This window comes from Epinephelus fuscoguttatus, linkage group LG19 (genome assembly GCF_011397635.1).
Source record: "Epinephelus fuscoguttatus linkage group LG19, E.fuscoguttatus.final_Chr_v1".
Lineage (NCBI taxonomy): Eukaryota > Metazoa > Chordata > Actinopteri > Perciformes > Serranidae > Epinephelus > Epinephelus fuscoguttatus.
The window spans coordinates 15,461,480-15,477,341 of NC_064770.1; the positions used below are offsets into that span (position 1 = coordinate 15,461,480).

Sequence of the window (15,862 nt, forward strand, 5' to 3'; positions counted from 1 at the left end):
CTGTAATGCAGTCGCAGTGACGAGAAAATAAAACGATATGCATCATTTTGTTGGTCATAAGTTAGACTGAGGCTGTAACATACAGGGTACAAAATAGTTAAAGCAAGAGGTCTGTATTAACACTATCATCAATTTATATATTTTATTAGACATAAGACACTGGTTAAGACTCAAACAGTTGGTCAGTTTGTGATGGCTTTAAATTAACATGTTTGATGAATGATCTATAGACACTTATTTTAAAAAAAAAAAACAGTTAACAAAAAAAACAAGTGCTGAAAGCAGGCTTAATATGCATACAGTATAACTCTGCTGAAGGTATTGAGCATTGATTTAACAATACAAAATAAATGCAAAGCAAAAGAAAAGGCTGACGTGTAATGTTACCGTGATAAAGGCACCAAACTGTTGATATCATTAATCACTTTCATTTGACATTCTCTCAGTACAGTATGTAGCTAAAATCAATCCAACGGCCACTTGTTTTAGATTTCATGAGAAGGAATAATTTCAGACTGTGATCGCAGCATTCACAAATACATTGGCTTACAAAGGACAACGCCTGAAGGCTGTGTGGCCATGAAGTGAGTGTGATGTGGTAAATGATCACATCACAGTCACAGCGTCACAGTTACACCCCCGAATATGGTTCTTCAACGTGTGAACAGCTCGACAAAGTTGCTTCAGGCCTTTTTTTCCTCAAGACTGAAAAGCCCAAGGAAGAACAAGTCACTCTCTTTGATTCAACTCCAGAGTCATTTGAACCAACAGCCATATCCCATTCATTTTTGAGTTTTCATTACATGTGCAATGATAAACTATGACTTTCTGAGGTACAGTCTCTGAAACAAAGCTAAAACTTAACAAGCCAGAAATCAAAATTCTAATCAATTAAAACAAAAGTCATGCTCCGTGATGCAAGGAACGGTAAAAAAAACCTCATTCAGTGTCACATCTCAGGGCCCGAGGCGAGGCCACAACCAAAGTCAATAGAAATCATATCAGTACAGTAATTAACTTCTAATGACACATAATGACTCAGCTATTTTACCGTAAGGCCACTGGAGGTTATTGGCACCAAAGATAGCTTTAGTAAGTATACAGCAGCCTAATTTGTGAACATCATTAACATCTCCTTCATTTGTCTTAATGAGCTTTATAATGCCTTTGCAACACAGAATAACAGCCTCCTGATCTGACTCCTGGTTCGACTCTCTGGCTGATCCCAAAGTGCAAAAAAAAAAGCAGTATTAAAAACAATCAGTGATATTTAATTAAATGTGAGCTGATAGATTTTTGCACCCTGGGATAGATGATGCCAAACTTAGAGGCTTTCTCTATGTGGATCAGTGGTGTCTCCCTCTAGTGGTGATAGACTTGGGTGTTTGTTGGAAATATGGCTGTGATGTGTGGATTTGTTTCAAGGCAGGTGCACCAGAAAAACATCTCTCAGATTTTGAAGTGAAAACATACACAAAATTATCTTTTAAAAAAAGCCGCAAATCAATGGCTATGTGTGCAGTAAGATAAGGCTCAGAGAGAGAGACGGCTGCTTCATGCCATTGCAACAGTTCTTTTGTAACAAGTGAGACAGATGTCCAGACAGAGAGAATCACAGGTTTTCTTGCTTCAGTGATATCCAACCTGCCACATGATGACTTGGCAGGTTCAGGGAACGTTCTCATTGCATGGAGAGGGACACAGCAAAACAGTTACAGGTCCACGTAAAAATATGCATGTGATCACACTTAAAAAACAACAACGTTGAAGTTAAACGATGAGCAGGAACATCGCCTGTGAAATCTGAAAAACTGCTCTCCTGATGTAACTGAAATGTGGTGAATGTGAGGTCACATGTCTCACATCTCCGATGCTTTGAAGTGCAGTCTGCTCAGTTACAGTAGCACATCCCTTCAGCCGAGGGTGCTGCTACGCCCATTTTTGGGGTCCATTAAAAGGAAACAGGAGTGATGCCTCTCAACCAGCTGTGGCACAGTCAGACGTCTCCCCTGTTTTTTAAGTGTGGTGGTGGGAGCGGAGAGAGGGCCGCAGCTCAGCGATACGTTGGCGTAAATGAGACATGAATTCGAACATGGTGGCGGCCAGACTCTGGTGGATGAGGTAGCGGGGCAGTCGGCCCTGAGGAGACACAGGAAGAGAGTGCTGTGTACTTCTTTCACATTACCATTATTTGCTTACGTGTTGTATATTTTAAGTTACATTTACATATTTTTGTGTATTTTCCTGTGCATAATTTAGCCACAGTAGCGTCAGGTGGTCCCTTGACCTTTCATCTGGCGCCATACTCAGGCCAAAATTTTAATTTGTTTAGTCACATGTCCATCAGCCAGCTGTACACCATCGTATGAATACATTGACTATTGTACAACTGAGGGATCTTTGTTCTGTTAATGTGGAGGTTTTATCTTGTGGACATGTTTTAACATTTCCCTGGATAAGACCAAAGAAAATGTTCCTGCCTCGGCTGGTCAACAAGGTTTGTTCTGTTCTTTTCTAGTGTAATTACTGATCAAGTCATCTTTAAAACCCATTAAATGATCTCTTCTCGTTCTATTTTTTTGCATCCTGCCACCATTTTGTGCTGCAACAACCTCTTTTCAAAATACAGACAATTCAAATTCCACTAATCTTCAAGGCAAAGATGATCCTGTGTTGCCTCAAATGACAGTGTGTATCTTCTCACCTTTAAATCTGTGTTGAGAACCCAGATGAAGGTGCAGACGGACGGATTACTGCTGGGTTTGAGCACCACAAATCCTCCCGGACCGTTCTCTCCCCTGGTGCCGACAATAAAGGCAGAAGAGAGGACAGAGAAGTTAAAGAAATGAAACTAGTGCAACTTGACTTTTGTCAAATCGATTCCATGTTCTTTATCTGACCTGACGAAGCGACCGCACGGAGGTTTGGCTTCGTGGTCTGTTGCCATGCCAGCAGACAGGTAGCAATCTCGTTTGCGTTCCACCCGGCGAACATTAACAAAGTCCCTAATAGAAGAAAAAAATCAATCAGTGAATCAATTTACTTTATTTCACACCTGCAGTCTGCATTAGAGTAAGACAAAAAATGTCAGAATACAGGATTAAAAGATGACAGAGAAGTGCTGTGCTGATGTACCTCGCAGACACAACTCCCCCTGCTGCTCCAGAGGAGACATCATATGACACTGAAGTGTTGTCATCAACCCTCTGAAGGATCTGAGGAGAAGGCAGACAGCATTGTTAAACTCTGGCACAACACAATGAAGACTGTTCAGAAAGATGAGTAACATTTCGTCTTGTCACCTGGCAGGCAGAAACCGTTCTGTTCCACTGGACCATCTTCTCCGGTTGGAGAATCACTTCCTGATACACGAGCTCAGCAGGACACTGCATAAAGGCCTGAGCCAGAACAATAACACACATCAAAATTTGACAATGCCCTTTAACAAACTTATTTTATAGTAGGACTTTTCCCAGCTACACTTTTATTTCATACTGTCACTTTTAATGACAGTGGAGTCACAAGCCCTCAGCCTACCCAAGCTAACTAGCTAGCTGCTGTTGGCTACATCAACCAAGGAGAACGCCACGTGTTAATGCTCTTCATAGTTTCCTTCTCTGAGGAACCTTTTTAGAATCAACACTCTATTGATGATGCCTGCTGTTGTAGGGCGCAAAAAACACGACTCAACAGGTCTTTTAAACGCAGCATAAGTGTCTAAAAGTAGGGCTGTATTGAATGTCTTTTTTTTTTTTAATTCAAAGCTTATTGTGAGGTTTTCAAATACAGCTACGAATGTCTGTCAACCCCCTTAAAGGGAAATTTCGGTTTATTTCAATCTGTCTCTTATCATCCTAAATTTGTTTCAAGTGACTAGTGACATAAAAATAATAGTTAGCATGTTAGCCATTAGCCTAGATACAGCCGGGGCGCATAGTAGCGTCAGACCTGTTAAAACGAAGTGCAAAGTTAGTCCACTAAACAAGCTTTTTTTCCACAAAGACCGCCTCATATCGTTAGGATAAATGTCAGAAAACATATAGAAAACGACATGTAAACATGTTGTCTTACCTTACTGGTGTGCTGCCATGTTTGTTTACCCCTCTAGCTCTGCTTTCCAAAGCCCTGCCGAAATATCGCGAGAACAAGCAGTGATCTCATACCGTGCCTGAAATCTCGAGAGAACAAGCAGCAGCAACTGCAAGGCAGAACCGGACAGTAGCCTGAAAAGTTCATTCATTTATTTTATGAAAGATTTATAGAATAATGGCTGACTTTTTGCCAGACTTCGACTTTGTGGAGGAGGAATTTGATTTTGCAGAGTTTATGGCCGCCCTTATTTATTTGAGCCAGAATACACTGACGAAGAGCTTCGTGAAATTGAAGGAGGAGGAGGAGAGAGAGAGAGAGAGAGAGAGGCGCAACAGGTAGAGGACGAGAGAGGAGGAATGGCTGCTGCAAGGCTGTGTAGCTCTGGAGATTGGTGGTGTACCTGTGAATGCTGTGCCCCAATGCCCACAGAAGAGGAATGCCTCTGCAAGGAATGGGACCGACTGCAGCCTTATTTTCAAGGTCTGGATGTGACCGAGGACGAGACACCTCCACCTGGAGTAGTATCCAGCTGGGCTTTATCTAGAGCTCACGAGATATATTTCGGCCACGCTTTGGAAAGCAGAGCTAAAGGGGTAAACAAACATGGCACCACACCGGTAAGGTAAGACAACATGTTTACATGTCGTTTTCTATATGTTCTCTGACATTTATCCTGACGATATGAGGTGGTCTTTGTGGAAAAAAACCTTGTTTAGTGGACTAACTTTGCACTTGAAGATTGCCCGTTTACTTACGTTTTAACAGGTCTGATGCTACTATGCGCCCCGGCTGTATTTGGCTAACGGCTAACTATTATTTTTATGTCACTAGTCACTTGAAACAAATTTAGGACGATAGGAGACAGGTTGAAATAAACCGAAATTTCCCTTTAACAAGTTAATAAATCCTTGAACAAAATCCTCAGTTAAAATGATTCCAAACAGGCAATTTTCTGTTAAAGTGATTATGTGTTGATAGAGCACCTAGCAAAAGCAGATACAAAATATGATCTTTTTTTGGTAGAAAGTAATTTGTTACAATAGTGTAAAAGCTTGAATAGCCTTCTTATTGTGGTTATGTAAATGTAACTTATGGTGCTGTTAAGATTGCTGCTAGACCGCCCTGTTAATACAGGTGCGTACATCCTTTAATGTGTGGCAAGTAGGAGAACAAAATGCTTTTGTGACCGCAGTAAAAATGTTGTTTTTCAAAGGCTAAACACCAACAAATATGGATTAAAGCAGAATATGCTGTTAGATAAAAACATGTTGTGAAATTTGAAAATGATTGCATCCATCCTTTTTCACTAAGTTCTGACTGTTAGTGTTAGTTATGACTGTTAGTTGCTACTGTTATTTGTAACACTCCTGAGTCATGGGAAATGTATGGATCACATAAGTCAGAAACAATCCTACACAGCCATCATTGGGATTTAATTCTACAAATCGTAAAATACTAATATCACTGTAGTCTAATCTTTATTTGCAACTGTGCAGAAACACTTCGTTTGAACTGAATGAACAGACACACTAGGGGAAAAAAACATTCAAAAGTTGATTTAGAATTCAAATGTCAATGTTATGAATGAAGCATTGAACTATTCAGCACAGCCCTAACTAAAGCAATATAAATCTGAGGCTGCTGTGGCTGTGACCAGGCCTTATTGATCACTCACAGTAATCATTTTACATGTTACAGCGGTAAACCTTTGGAGGAGAGAGCATCTCAAATAGCCTTCAGTAATGTGGAACAGCACGAGGAAGTCTCTTTAATATCTGATTGAATTTAACGCCACATTAATCTGGATTATTGCATCACTGTGCCCTCTAGAGGTTGTTCAAATACATAACAGCTACAAAGTGTGCTTAATTCAGTTACGGCAGAGTGTTAAAAGGGATTGTGAGAGCTGTAGTGATAGACAGCCTGGCCTCCTCTTTACTGCTACAGCTACAATAATAATAGTGCAGAGCCAGATCAGTCCTAAACATCAAATGCCAATGAGACTGACTACAAATTTGGAAACATAAAATGGCTAAAACATCACTTAATATGTCTAAACATAGGGAAAATACAGTGTTGTGTGTCTAAACTACAGGAACACGTGTCTTGGTGAGACAGTTTCACCATGAGTACACAAAGTGCTGATGTACCTTGAGAATGAAAGTCTTTCCATGGAAGGGAATCTCCAGAGTGTAGACGGAGTCTCCCATGTCCTGACACGAAGCAAAGCACTGTTAGTAACATAATGCTTTTTCTTTCATTTCAGTGTTTCTAGGGAGAACTAAAGTAAAAAGACTTTTCACACAGAATACTAAATTACTGTTTTTGGTGGTAAAATACAGTTCAGCTTTTTTATATTTGAAATTTTTGATTCAGAAAAAGAAGAGTGGTACAACAAACTGAAACTATTCCTGCAGCCAGCAATGTGGTATGGCGAGAATTGTGTTTCGATATGTTTCATGCTTTAGTTCGTTTCCGGTGGTGTCACATTCTTGACTTCAACAAATGTGTGACTGAATCTGCTTCTTATCAGCAAAGCACTGCGTACAGAACATTTCATTAAAAAGGTATACTATGCAGGGATAAAAAAACAAAATAATGTGTAGACAATGTAATCCCTCTCACACATTACTTATTTACCTGCAAAGACTACCCTCTGCCTGTATTTTAGTTTCCTCTGATTTCACTGTATTCGGGATATTCCTGGGCACAGCGCTCAGGTGAGGTAAGTACTTTATAAAAAGGTGCCAAACTGTAAGCAGCACTCATCCAAAAGGGGGCTATGAAAATCACATGCACAGCATAAAAAAAGGCAAATATAGTGACTAAAATCGAAGGGGTCGAGGGGTTTGCTTTCACTTCGATGGCGATACTGTTTCCAAGCAGTAACTGACAATTCCTTCATAGTATCTCTTCAACTACATAGCAAAATAATTTTAGTTTTTTTCAATCTTGACCCTTTTTTCCCGTGATTCTGTGTCTCAGTGACTAATGGGAACACCAGTATTGAGCAAGAGCGCTGTGGTCAGCAGCCACCATACAGGCTGTAATGTGACCACTCAAGGCAATTATGCATCCTCAATTTATAGTACATCCACTAAAAGTGCTTCTTTTTACCACTGACAAACTCAGATTATTATTCCGATTGCAGGATTTTCCAGCACATTCACTTATTTGTGGCGGCCTGCTGCGATTAGAACATCTTCCAACATGTTTTGATTTTGTAGTTTTGGAGCTTGACCATTCACTGGTGACTTTTGGAACAGTGGAAAGAAGAACCAAGATGGCTCTTCTGAGTTTCATTTGTCTCTGTTTAAATAAGGTGTGTTTCACAATGATAACATTACTGCTTATGCAAATGGTGTCTGGTGTCTTTCGGGCAGGGCTTGACGCTAACTTTTTTCCCAAGGAGCACATGTGCTCCTAAGTTGAAAAAGTAAGGAGCACACAAAGAACTTTAGAGGCACAATGTAAATTGATCAAATAATGTGTTTTCTGTAATAAACAAGCAAAATTATTTAATGAATTTGTATACAAAATGTACAGAAAGGTAAAATCATCAAGTTTTGAAAAAGTATTGCAATTTAATTTTGTCTTTAATGTTATTATCTTTATATATATATATATATATATATATATTATCTTTGCAATATGATTATCTTATATAATGTTATTACTATCCTAAAACATTCTCCAGGTCCTCTGAAACTCTGCAGGACTTAAGCCTCTTTCACACAGAGCTTTCACGGCGCCCACCGCGGGGTAGGGCGCAGAGGACAGGATTTGGAGGAGTACAGGCTCGTTCAGGAGCTACAGCTCCATGGTGACCGCTTTCAGGTCTACTTCATGCTCTTCTCTGCTATTGGACGCACGGCGCCGAGGTGTCGTCACAGCGCGTTGCGGTGAAATTTAAAAAAAAAAATTCAATTCGAGCGCAGGGTGGCAGAGCGGTGCGCTATTGCGCCACGGTAGGACATACACAATGAATGGGTTCGTCGGCGGAGGTCTGCGCTTTGTGCGCTCTGTGTGAAAAGGGCTTTATTTCCACCCTGCCCAGCAGCTGTACCGTGGCGAACGGTCCCTAAAAGCCTCTACACATGATCAGCTGTAAAACCACTTTGCGCTGGCTGTCCCATTGTTTGTCTATGGAGAGGGCAGCAACGCCTGACAAAGCGGCACCGCTACACTTGGCGTCGTGCACGATATTCATTGTGCCGACAGCGGCTTGGAAAACCGCCCATAACCGTGTCACACAGGGAAGAGGGAAGGCGGCTGGAGTTCCTCCAACATTTGCGGTTAGATCATCATATTTTTTTATTGACAAAAATATAGGCTGCTTCGGCTGATTTTTTTATGCGCACATGTGCCCCTAAATATTTTTTACAGTTCGCACACACCTATTTTTAGTCGCAAATGCGAGTGAAGCGCTCGCACTGTCGAGCCCTGCTTTCGGGATAATGATTTTGGGGCTGTATTTGGTTAAACAAAAAGGATCTTAATCTATTATTACTTTTACTATGATTTCTGCAGGCAACCTTTCCATAAAGTTGTCAGACACTTAGAATAACAATCTGAGCCTGTCAGTGACAAAAACAGGAACTTTTAGTGAACAAACATTGACGGTGCGTGCATTGCCGCCCTTTGTTGCTGCTGCCGGCTGCAGCTCTCCTGCTTAATACTGAAAGTTTTGTTGTTCCCATTAGTCACTTAGACACAATAACATGGGAAAATACAGCAAAAATTGGAAAATACCAAAGTTACCCTTTAAGTAAACAGTATAGCCTGACCAGTGCTGGATTTTTGAGGTTGATACTGGTATCTGATCAAAATAGTTGTAAGTAATGAACAATCTTGTCTGCCAACATATACACCAAATACATACAAATCAATTTCAGACAATATATTTGTCTAGCCGCAGTCAAACCCAAACCCGCCATATGTAGCAAACACACTGAAGTTTGGGATTTTTGTGGCCCGAACACTTTATCTAGACTGGACTTATCACCAAAGCAGCACGTCAGCAGCGCAGCTTCAGTCCTACGTCAGTCCTTCAGGTGCATTGTTGCACTGTAGTTATGCATGTTCCCCCAACCAAAGGGGAAGAGGAGATACTTCTCTATCGCATACATCAAATATGCTGAGGCTAAATCGTACACTCACATTGCTTTTTTCATACTTCCAGTTTTCCTCCTGTGCTAGGATCTGTTCGACCACAGACATGGCCTCGCGACCCTGCCGGACATACTCCTTCTCCTGAACAAGAGTGAGAGGAGGAAAAAAAACCATTAGTCTTGATCAGTAGGGAAGGAGCATAGACTTATCAGACTGATGCAGGTACCTGTGCTGTGACAGCTCTGCGTCCAAGACCCTCCTCATCCAGATCCTCCTCAGAGCCTGCAGACACAAATTCAGAGCTAAAACTCACATTGTGGCTCAGTGATAAATGTGCAGACATACTGGAAAGGATTACCCACTACTAAAGACACACACACATTGACTGTATTTGAGGCTGATTAAAGAAAAATGTATCTATAAACATCACCTGCAACGGATTCAGGTGGAGAGTAAAACTGTCCATCTGAAACGGCTCGAGGGTAGATCATGGGGGCTCGTTCGCAGGCTGCGTTCACTGCCGCTAAGTAGGCTGATATCAAAAGAGAAAAAAAGTTTGAAAGGGAGACAAAATTTTTATGGATGCATGTTCAAACTTGTCAAGAAACTTTCCCACACCTCTATCATCGTCAGCCTCTTGAGTGAGCACCTTAAAGTCAAGGAACCAGGTCTCCAGCCAGGCCACCACAAAGGAAGTGATGGGTATGACATAGCCAAAGGCATTCTGGGACAGAAGCTGCAGAAAGACAAGAGCCATGTCATCCCAAAGCTATTACAAGAAGTGTAAGCTCTACTGGTTTACTTCCCCATTGGTAAAAAATGAAGAGATAAGAGACATGCATAAAACCATAAAAACTTTTATCAGCTCATCGTCCAATCAGGCAGCAAACTGCTGCCATAAATGCAGAACTAAAAAGGTTTCTGTGGTTTTGGCTGATGTGTTTGCACCACACACATACACACAACTGTCAAAGTGTAGAGGTGAAAGGGAGAGGGACACTCACACTCGATAGAATGACCTTAACAACGAGGAAGACGCTGGTCACAAGAGTGGTAACCTGTGGAAGGAAGAAGGATTTACATTTGTGTTATGATTCATGTCCAGATCTGCTAATAAAAGACTTTATATCATTTCGTCAGTGTGTGTTTTACCGTGGCTGAGCTCACTTACTGCAATAACCCACCAGTGCTTCAACCGAAAAGCAGCGTAACCCACTTGTAAACACAGGAAACGAAACAAGGCGAGGAGCTGAGACAAGGAGGAAGGAACCCAAAAAAATGACCTCAGGCATTTACAGCTATCTTGTGTTGCAGAACTGTTGACTTAAGCTAACTTGTGTTAATAAATACAGATATGTGACCAGCCACGACAGCTTATTCAGACACTATAAATCAGCCTGGTCACACTTGACACACAACAATAAGATGAATAACAAGAGCAGGTTTAACATGAGCACTTGATCATTAATGAAGTCAGTGAGAGGTTAAAGCTTTCCAAACATGATCGAGATTACACACTAACACAGTGCTGTTTTTCTACATTGAAATCACTTACAAAAATGTCAAAGAAGGAAGACCTGTAGTCATAGAGGACGACCTCATTTTTTAAGTTCTCCCAGATTGAGTTGGAGTCCTGCAGGAGAACAGAGCAAAGTGGACATCAGAATCCAACCCATCACAGTTAACAGAACAAAATCCATGACTCTAAAACTCTGTAGAGCCCAAATGAACACTCACATTCAGCTCAATAATCCACAGAAGGGAGATGAAGAGCAGGTCGAACGTCACGAAGAGACAGAAGGTGCGGCGGACATCGGAGATGGCCTTGCGCTCTGCGGGTGGCACCAACAGGTACGGGGAAGGAAGGGACAGGGACGTGGAGTAGGAAGCGTTCAGGGAGGCGATGGCAGGGAGGCTGCCCCCGAGTTCCCCATAGTCTCCACCCGGCATTCCTGCGGTGAGACAGGAAACTCCCCCTGCTGCAGCAAGGGAGATAAAGTTGCTTATATTTAGTATCACTGTCCTTCTGTTAGGGCTGTTCCAAATACCAGTTTTTGGGCATCAAAGCTTCAGTGAGAGATACAATTATTAATCAAGGGGAGGTAGGGGGAAGATAAGAGATCAGTTTTTAGTTGAGGGTCTATGATCGGGCGCATCAATGTTCTGAAAATGTCAATTTTACCTAAGTATTTGTATCTTTTCCAATCTATTCCACTTGCTCCCCCACTTTCTTTTTTCCGGTCACTTGAAAAACTCTTCTCCTCCTTCATTTGGAACAACAGGCGTCCCACGCTCAGGCTCACATTGTTATATCTACCATACGATAGAGGTGGATTACAGCTACCAAATCTTAGGTGGTATTATTGGGCAGCTCAAATCAGAGCAGGAATATTTTATTTTGTGAAGGACCAACCCCCAGCTTGGGTTTCAATAGAATCTCACTCAATTTAATATTCCTTTGAATTTATATATCTATATTCAGCCAACAAAAACAAATTAATCAAACAGACCAAAAACCCCTTCCTCAAAAATACAGTAATGATTTGGCACAGTGCTTTGGTATACTTGGGAGAGACTTCCAAGTTATCACAGTTTTCTCCTATCTTTGGTAATGATGAGTTTCAGCCTGCAAGAGCAGACAGCAGGTTTAAAACTTGGGCATCTCAAGGTGTAGCTAAAATAGCTGACCTCTTTAAAGACAATCATACTTTCATGTCTTTCGAAGAACTTAAGGCCACGTATGGAATACCCTCAAAACACTTCTTTAAATATCTTCAATTGAGAAGTTTCGTACTGGCCAGGCAGTGTAATACTTTGAAACTTCCCCGACTATCTGCTCTTGAAGACTTTTCGATGAGATTTTCAGACTCCAAGGGGCAGGTGTCCTTTCTTTATAATCTGTTTGTAAGTAAATCCAAAGAGTCAGTACAAAACATATAACAATCATGGAGATCCGATTTGCAAGAAAATCTAACAGAGGAAGAATGGGCCAGAGCTTGTTTAACAGCTCAAACTCAAACGGTGAATACAAACTCTAAATTACTACAATACAAATGGATAAGCAGACAGTATATAACCTCAAGTAAGCTGCACCTTTTTAACCCAAATATCCCAGATACTTGCATTAAATGTAAGCAACAAAAAGGTTCTTTATTCCATTGCATGTGGGAATGCCCTGTGATACTCTCTTTTTGGAAAAAAGTACTGAACCTGGCCAGTTGAATCATTGGAAAAAAAGTACCCCTCAAACCAAGTTATGTTTACTGAATATCTACCCGGACAACTTTGTGACCTCCAAAAATGAAAAATCCTTACTCAATATTTGTTTTCTGGAAGCTAAAAGATGTATAGCCTGTTCGTGGAAAAGGGATAAACCTTGTACTACTTCGCAGTGGTTAACAGGAATATCTTTCTACTTGGCTTTAGAAAAGATAAGCTACACCTCAAAAAATAAGCTTGACAAGTTTTGGAAAATCTGGAAGGTTTTCTGTAATTTCCCTGAGAAAAATGATATTGAAGTAGATGGCTGGAATGATGAGCTGAACTAAAGATTTATCTATCTTTTCATTTTAGCTTGATTTAGTATACATATTTAGACTTTTACATACATGTACTGTACATGTATCTGTGTGTGTGTATATATATTAATAGACATATGCATCTATTTTATGTACTTATTTTTCATTTATTTATCTTTCTACCACCATGATTCTTACACATGCAATGATATTTTGTTTTGTGGTTAAAAGTGTACTTATTTATTTATTTATTTATTTATTTTTTCTCTCTCTCCAGTTATTTATTTATTAATTTTATTTTCATCATTATTATTGCTATTATTATTATTGTTGCTGTTTTCTTGTATGTGCCTTCTTGTTCTATGTTGTTCACCATTTGTAAATTAACAAAATGTGCAATAAACATATGTTTAAAAAAAAGAGTTTTTAGTTGAGGCACCTGCATGAACTTGACCATTAGCCATTTAGGTCACAGTAACATTAACCATAAAAGTGGAAAAAAAAATAATACTTTGCAAGACGGCTAAGCTGTTTCTTAAAGTTCACAGGTGATTAGCCAAGCTCATTTTAGATTTATAATATATGCTAGTTTCCATTTGGATTTCTGGCACTTTTTGGGGTTATCTTCGCAAATGTTGAAACTATTCCAGACACCTGACTTTTTCGACCTCTTGGAAGCATATAACAGGTTTTCTTGTGAAACTGTCCCAGTTTCAGTAGTGCTAGACTGCTGGTGACTGACGTTGACAGTGAGTTACAAAACCATTACTAGGTTTAAAAGTCCCTGTCTCCCTGAATCACTAATGATAACTAATGCTGGTGCATAATGAGTAATGTTGGGTTACTCTTTCTTAATTTAATGGCTATTTGGGACTTTTTGGGTGATACAATAACCAATATACTGAACCATTCAACTGTGGCTCAGAGGTAGAGTGGGTCATCCACTAATCAGATGATTGCAGTTCGATCCCTGGCTCCTCCAGTCCACATGTCTAAGTATCCTGAATCCCAAATTGCTCCCAATGTCTGTTCCATCGGTGTGTGAATGCGTGTGAATGGTTACTGAGTAGCAGGTGGCACCATGTATGGTAGCCTCAGCAACTAGTGTGTGAATGTGTATAAATGGGTGAATGTGACTCAGTGCAAAAGCGTTATGAGTGGTTGGAAGACTAGAAAAGCGCTATACAAGTACAGTCCATTTAAGTACTGATGTGAATGTCTATTACCATGACAATGATCGACACTTTGAAGAATTCAGGCCAGCCTTACCTCATGTATTAGCCAAAATAACAGGAACAATGCATAGAAAAAAATCTTATACTATTCAAATATGAAAGTAAAAATCCCTGGTTGCTGAGTAAAAATGTAGTTTATACTCAGTCATTGTTTCATGTCTAATGTGTGTTACAGCAGTACCTAAACAAAGCAACAGCTCTCTTATCTCCATCTGGGCAACATCCTAATGAAAATATTTGGTGAACAAACCATGCTGTAAAAAAGAAAGGTTATGTGACATGTTTTATTTTGACTGACTTGCTTCTACAAGATCGCACACTGTGTGCATATTTGAACACACATACACAAATAACAGCAGTGAAAACAGTAGAGAAAATATTTAATCTCTCCTCACTACTCTTGTTACTCTGCATGCAGTCTCATGACTTTCCTCACCTCACCACAAGCGACTTTATCAGTTTTAAGATCCAAAAGTACAAATGGTGTGATTACGATAAACATCTCCAAGTATCACTGTCAGCTTGTCTTCCTACATAAAGAATCACAGTCTGCCTTGTTGTCTTTTGGTCATCGGCCCTCTATCAGCGTTACATGTCAGATAGTGTTTCTCCACTGTAGATGTTGCCATAAAACAGCCAGCTCCATGACACTCCATACACAGTGTATGTTGTATCTCATCTGTGCTTTTAGATGTTTGACAGCTGGCCCATGATGCAGGATTTGATTTTAAGTAAGACTCAGGTTTCTAGACTCAACCAGGCAAACCATGTATCCTTTAAAAAGCACATTAACCGTAGTATATTTAATACTGGAGCCTGTATTCAAAGCTGCTGGCATCACATTTTGGCAGTCTGTTTTTTTAACCAACAAGTTTGACAATTGGAACGTTGCTGACGCAGTGAATCACGATCAGTCGATGCTGAGCTAGTTTCAATTGTCTCTTAAACTATTTCTAGACAATGAACTTCATGTCAACAGGCATCATGAGACATCTCAGGTTTATCTACTTATGTAGAGAAACTACATTCATCAGCTTTTTGACAGGACATCGTCATATCTTTATTATTCAGATTTACTTTAGGTTTAGCGGTTCCAGACCCCAACACTCCCCCGCCTCTCACCTCTGCTAAAAAACAAACAACTATGACGGTAACGTTACTTCACTGTCTGCAGGGCAAGCTAACAAGCTAACTTACCCCTGTCAACCACTGTTAACAGTAAGAGGAGACAGACACGAACTAACCACCGTGATGGCCGGTACACTTTTGTAAACAAACACTGACCAAATTATAGTTAGCTAGCTAACTAGCCACTGAGGTTAGCTAGCACGGTTAGCTAACACCGGCTAACTTACCTTCGTCTCTAGGCAAGCGCTCTCATGCTCCCAAAACTGTTACACCATGAAGACAAATATCACACTAACACCATGTCTCAAGTGAGCAGCTAGCTACAGAAAGTAACGCTATAAAATAAGAAAATAGAGTTGACTTAACCGCGTATCTGTTTTGTTTTTCATAAATCCCGAATTTTAATCGTGAAACTTACTTGATTTACCGCATCATCATCGCCTGACGTTAGTCTTCCGGGCTGGCCTCTCAAAGATTAAAGTCGCTGCAAGATGTATCACTGCGTCGCTACGACACGGCATAAATCACGTGACGGACCGAAACTACATCTCCATTAATTTTGGTTTGTGTGGTAGAAAGAAAAGAGAGAAACTGAATACATTTCGACACAACCTCGGACTAAAATTAGACTTGGGAAAATATGTCATTACGTAAGAAGCAGCAAAGTATGTCAGAGCATGTCACATCATGAGGGGAAACCAGCAGGACATCCCAGTACTACCCGTGCGTAACGTGCCCTTTCTTTATTCTTACATTTCAACATTATGTTACTTAGGA

General features: G+C 40.4%; 1 protein-coding gene across 3 annotated transcripts; it reads right to left on the bottom strand.

The window, feature by feature from the left end:
- Positions 1-128: 128 nt before the first annotated feature.
- stard3 (StAR-related lipid transfer (START) domain containing 3) lies at positions 129-15,647 on the bottom strand. Of its 3 annotated transcripts, none has more exons than XM_049561379.1 (15): positions 15,504-15,647; positions 10,942-11,183; positions 10,760-10,837; positions 10,376-10,453; positions 10,209-10,262; positions 9,823-9,940; positions 9,635-9,736; positions 9,431-9,486; positions 9,253-9,345; positions 6,243-6,305; positions 3,303-3,398; positions 3,136-3,215; positions 2,901-3,005; positions 2,705-2,798; positions 129-2,139 (listed from the first exon to the last, which is right to left on the bottom strand). In XM_049561379.1, the coding sequence occupies exons 2-15, from the start codon at positions 11,152-11,154 to the stop codon at positions 2,017-2,019; spliced, it is 1,353 nt and encodes a 450-aa protein (XP_049417336.1). In that variant the 5' UTR covers positions 11,155-11,183; positions 15,504-15,647; the 3' UTR covers positions 129-2,016. The 3 variants fall into 3 exon arrangements, with proteins under 3 accessions (XP_049417336.1, XP_049417338.1, XP_049417337.1); XM_049561381.1 differs by lacking the exon at positions 15,504-15,647 and adding an exon at positions 15,452-15,494; XM_049561380.1 differs by lacking the exon at positions 15,504-15,647 and adding an exon at positions 15,313-15,452.
- Between the last annotated feature and the right edge of the window lie 215 nt (positions 15,648-15,862).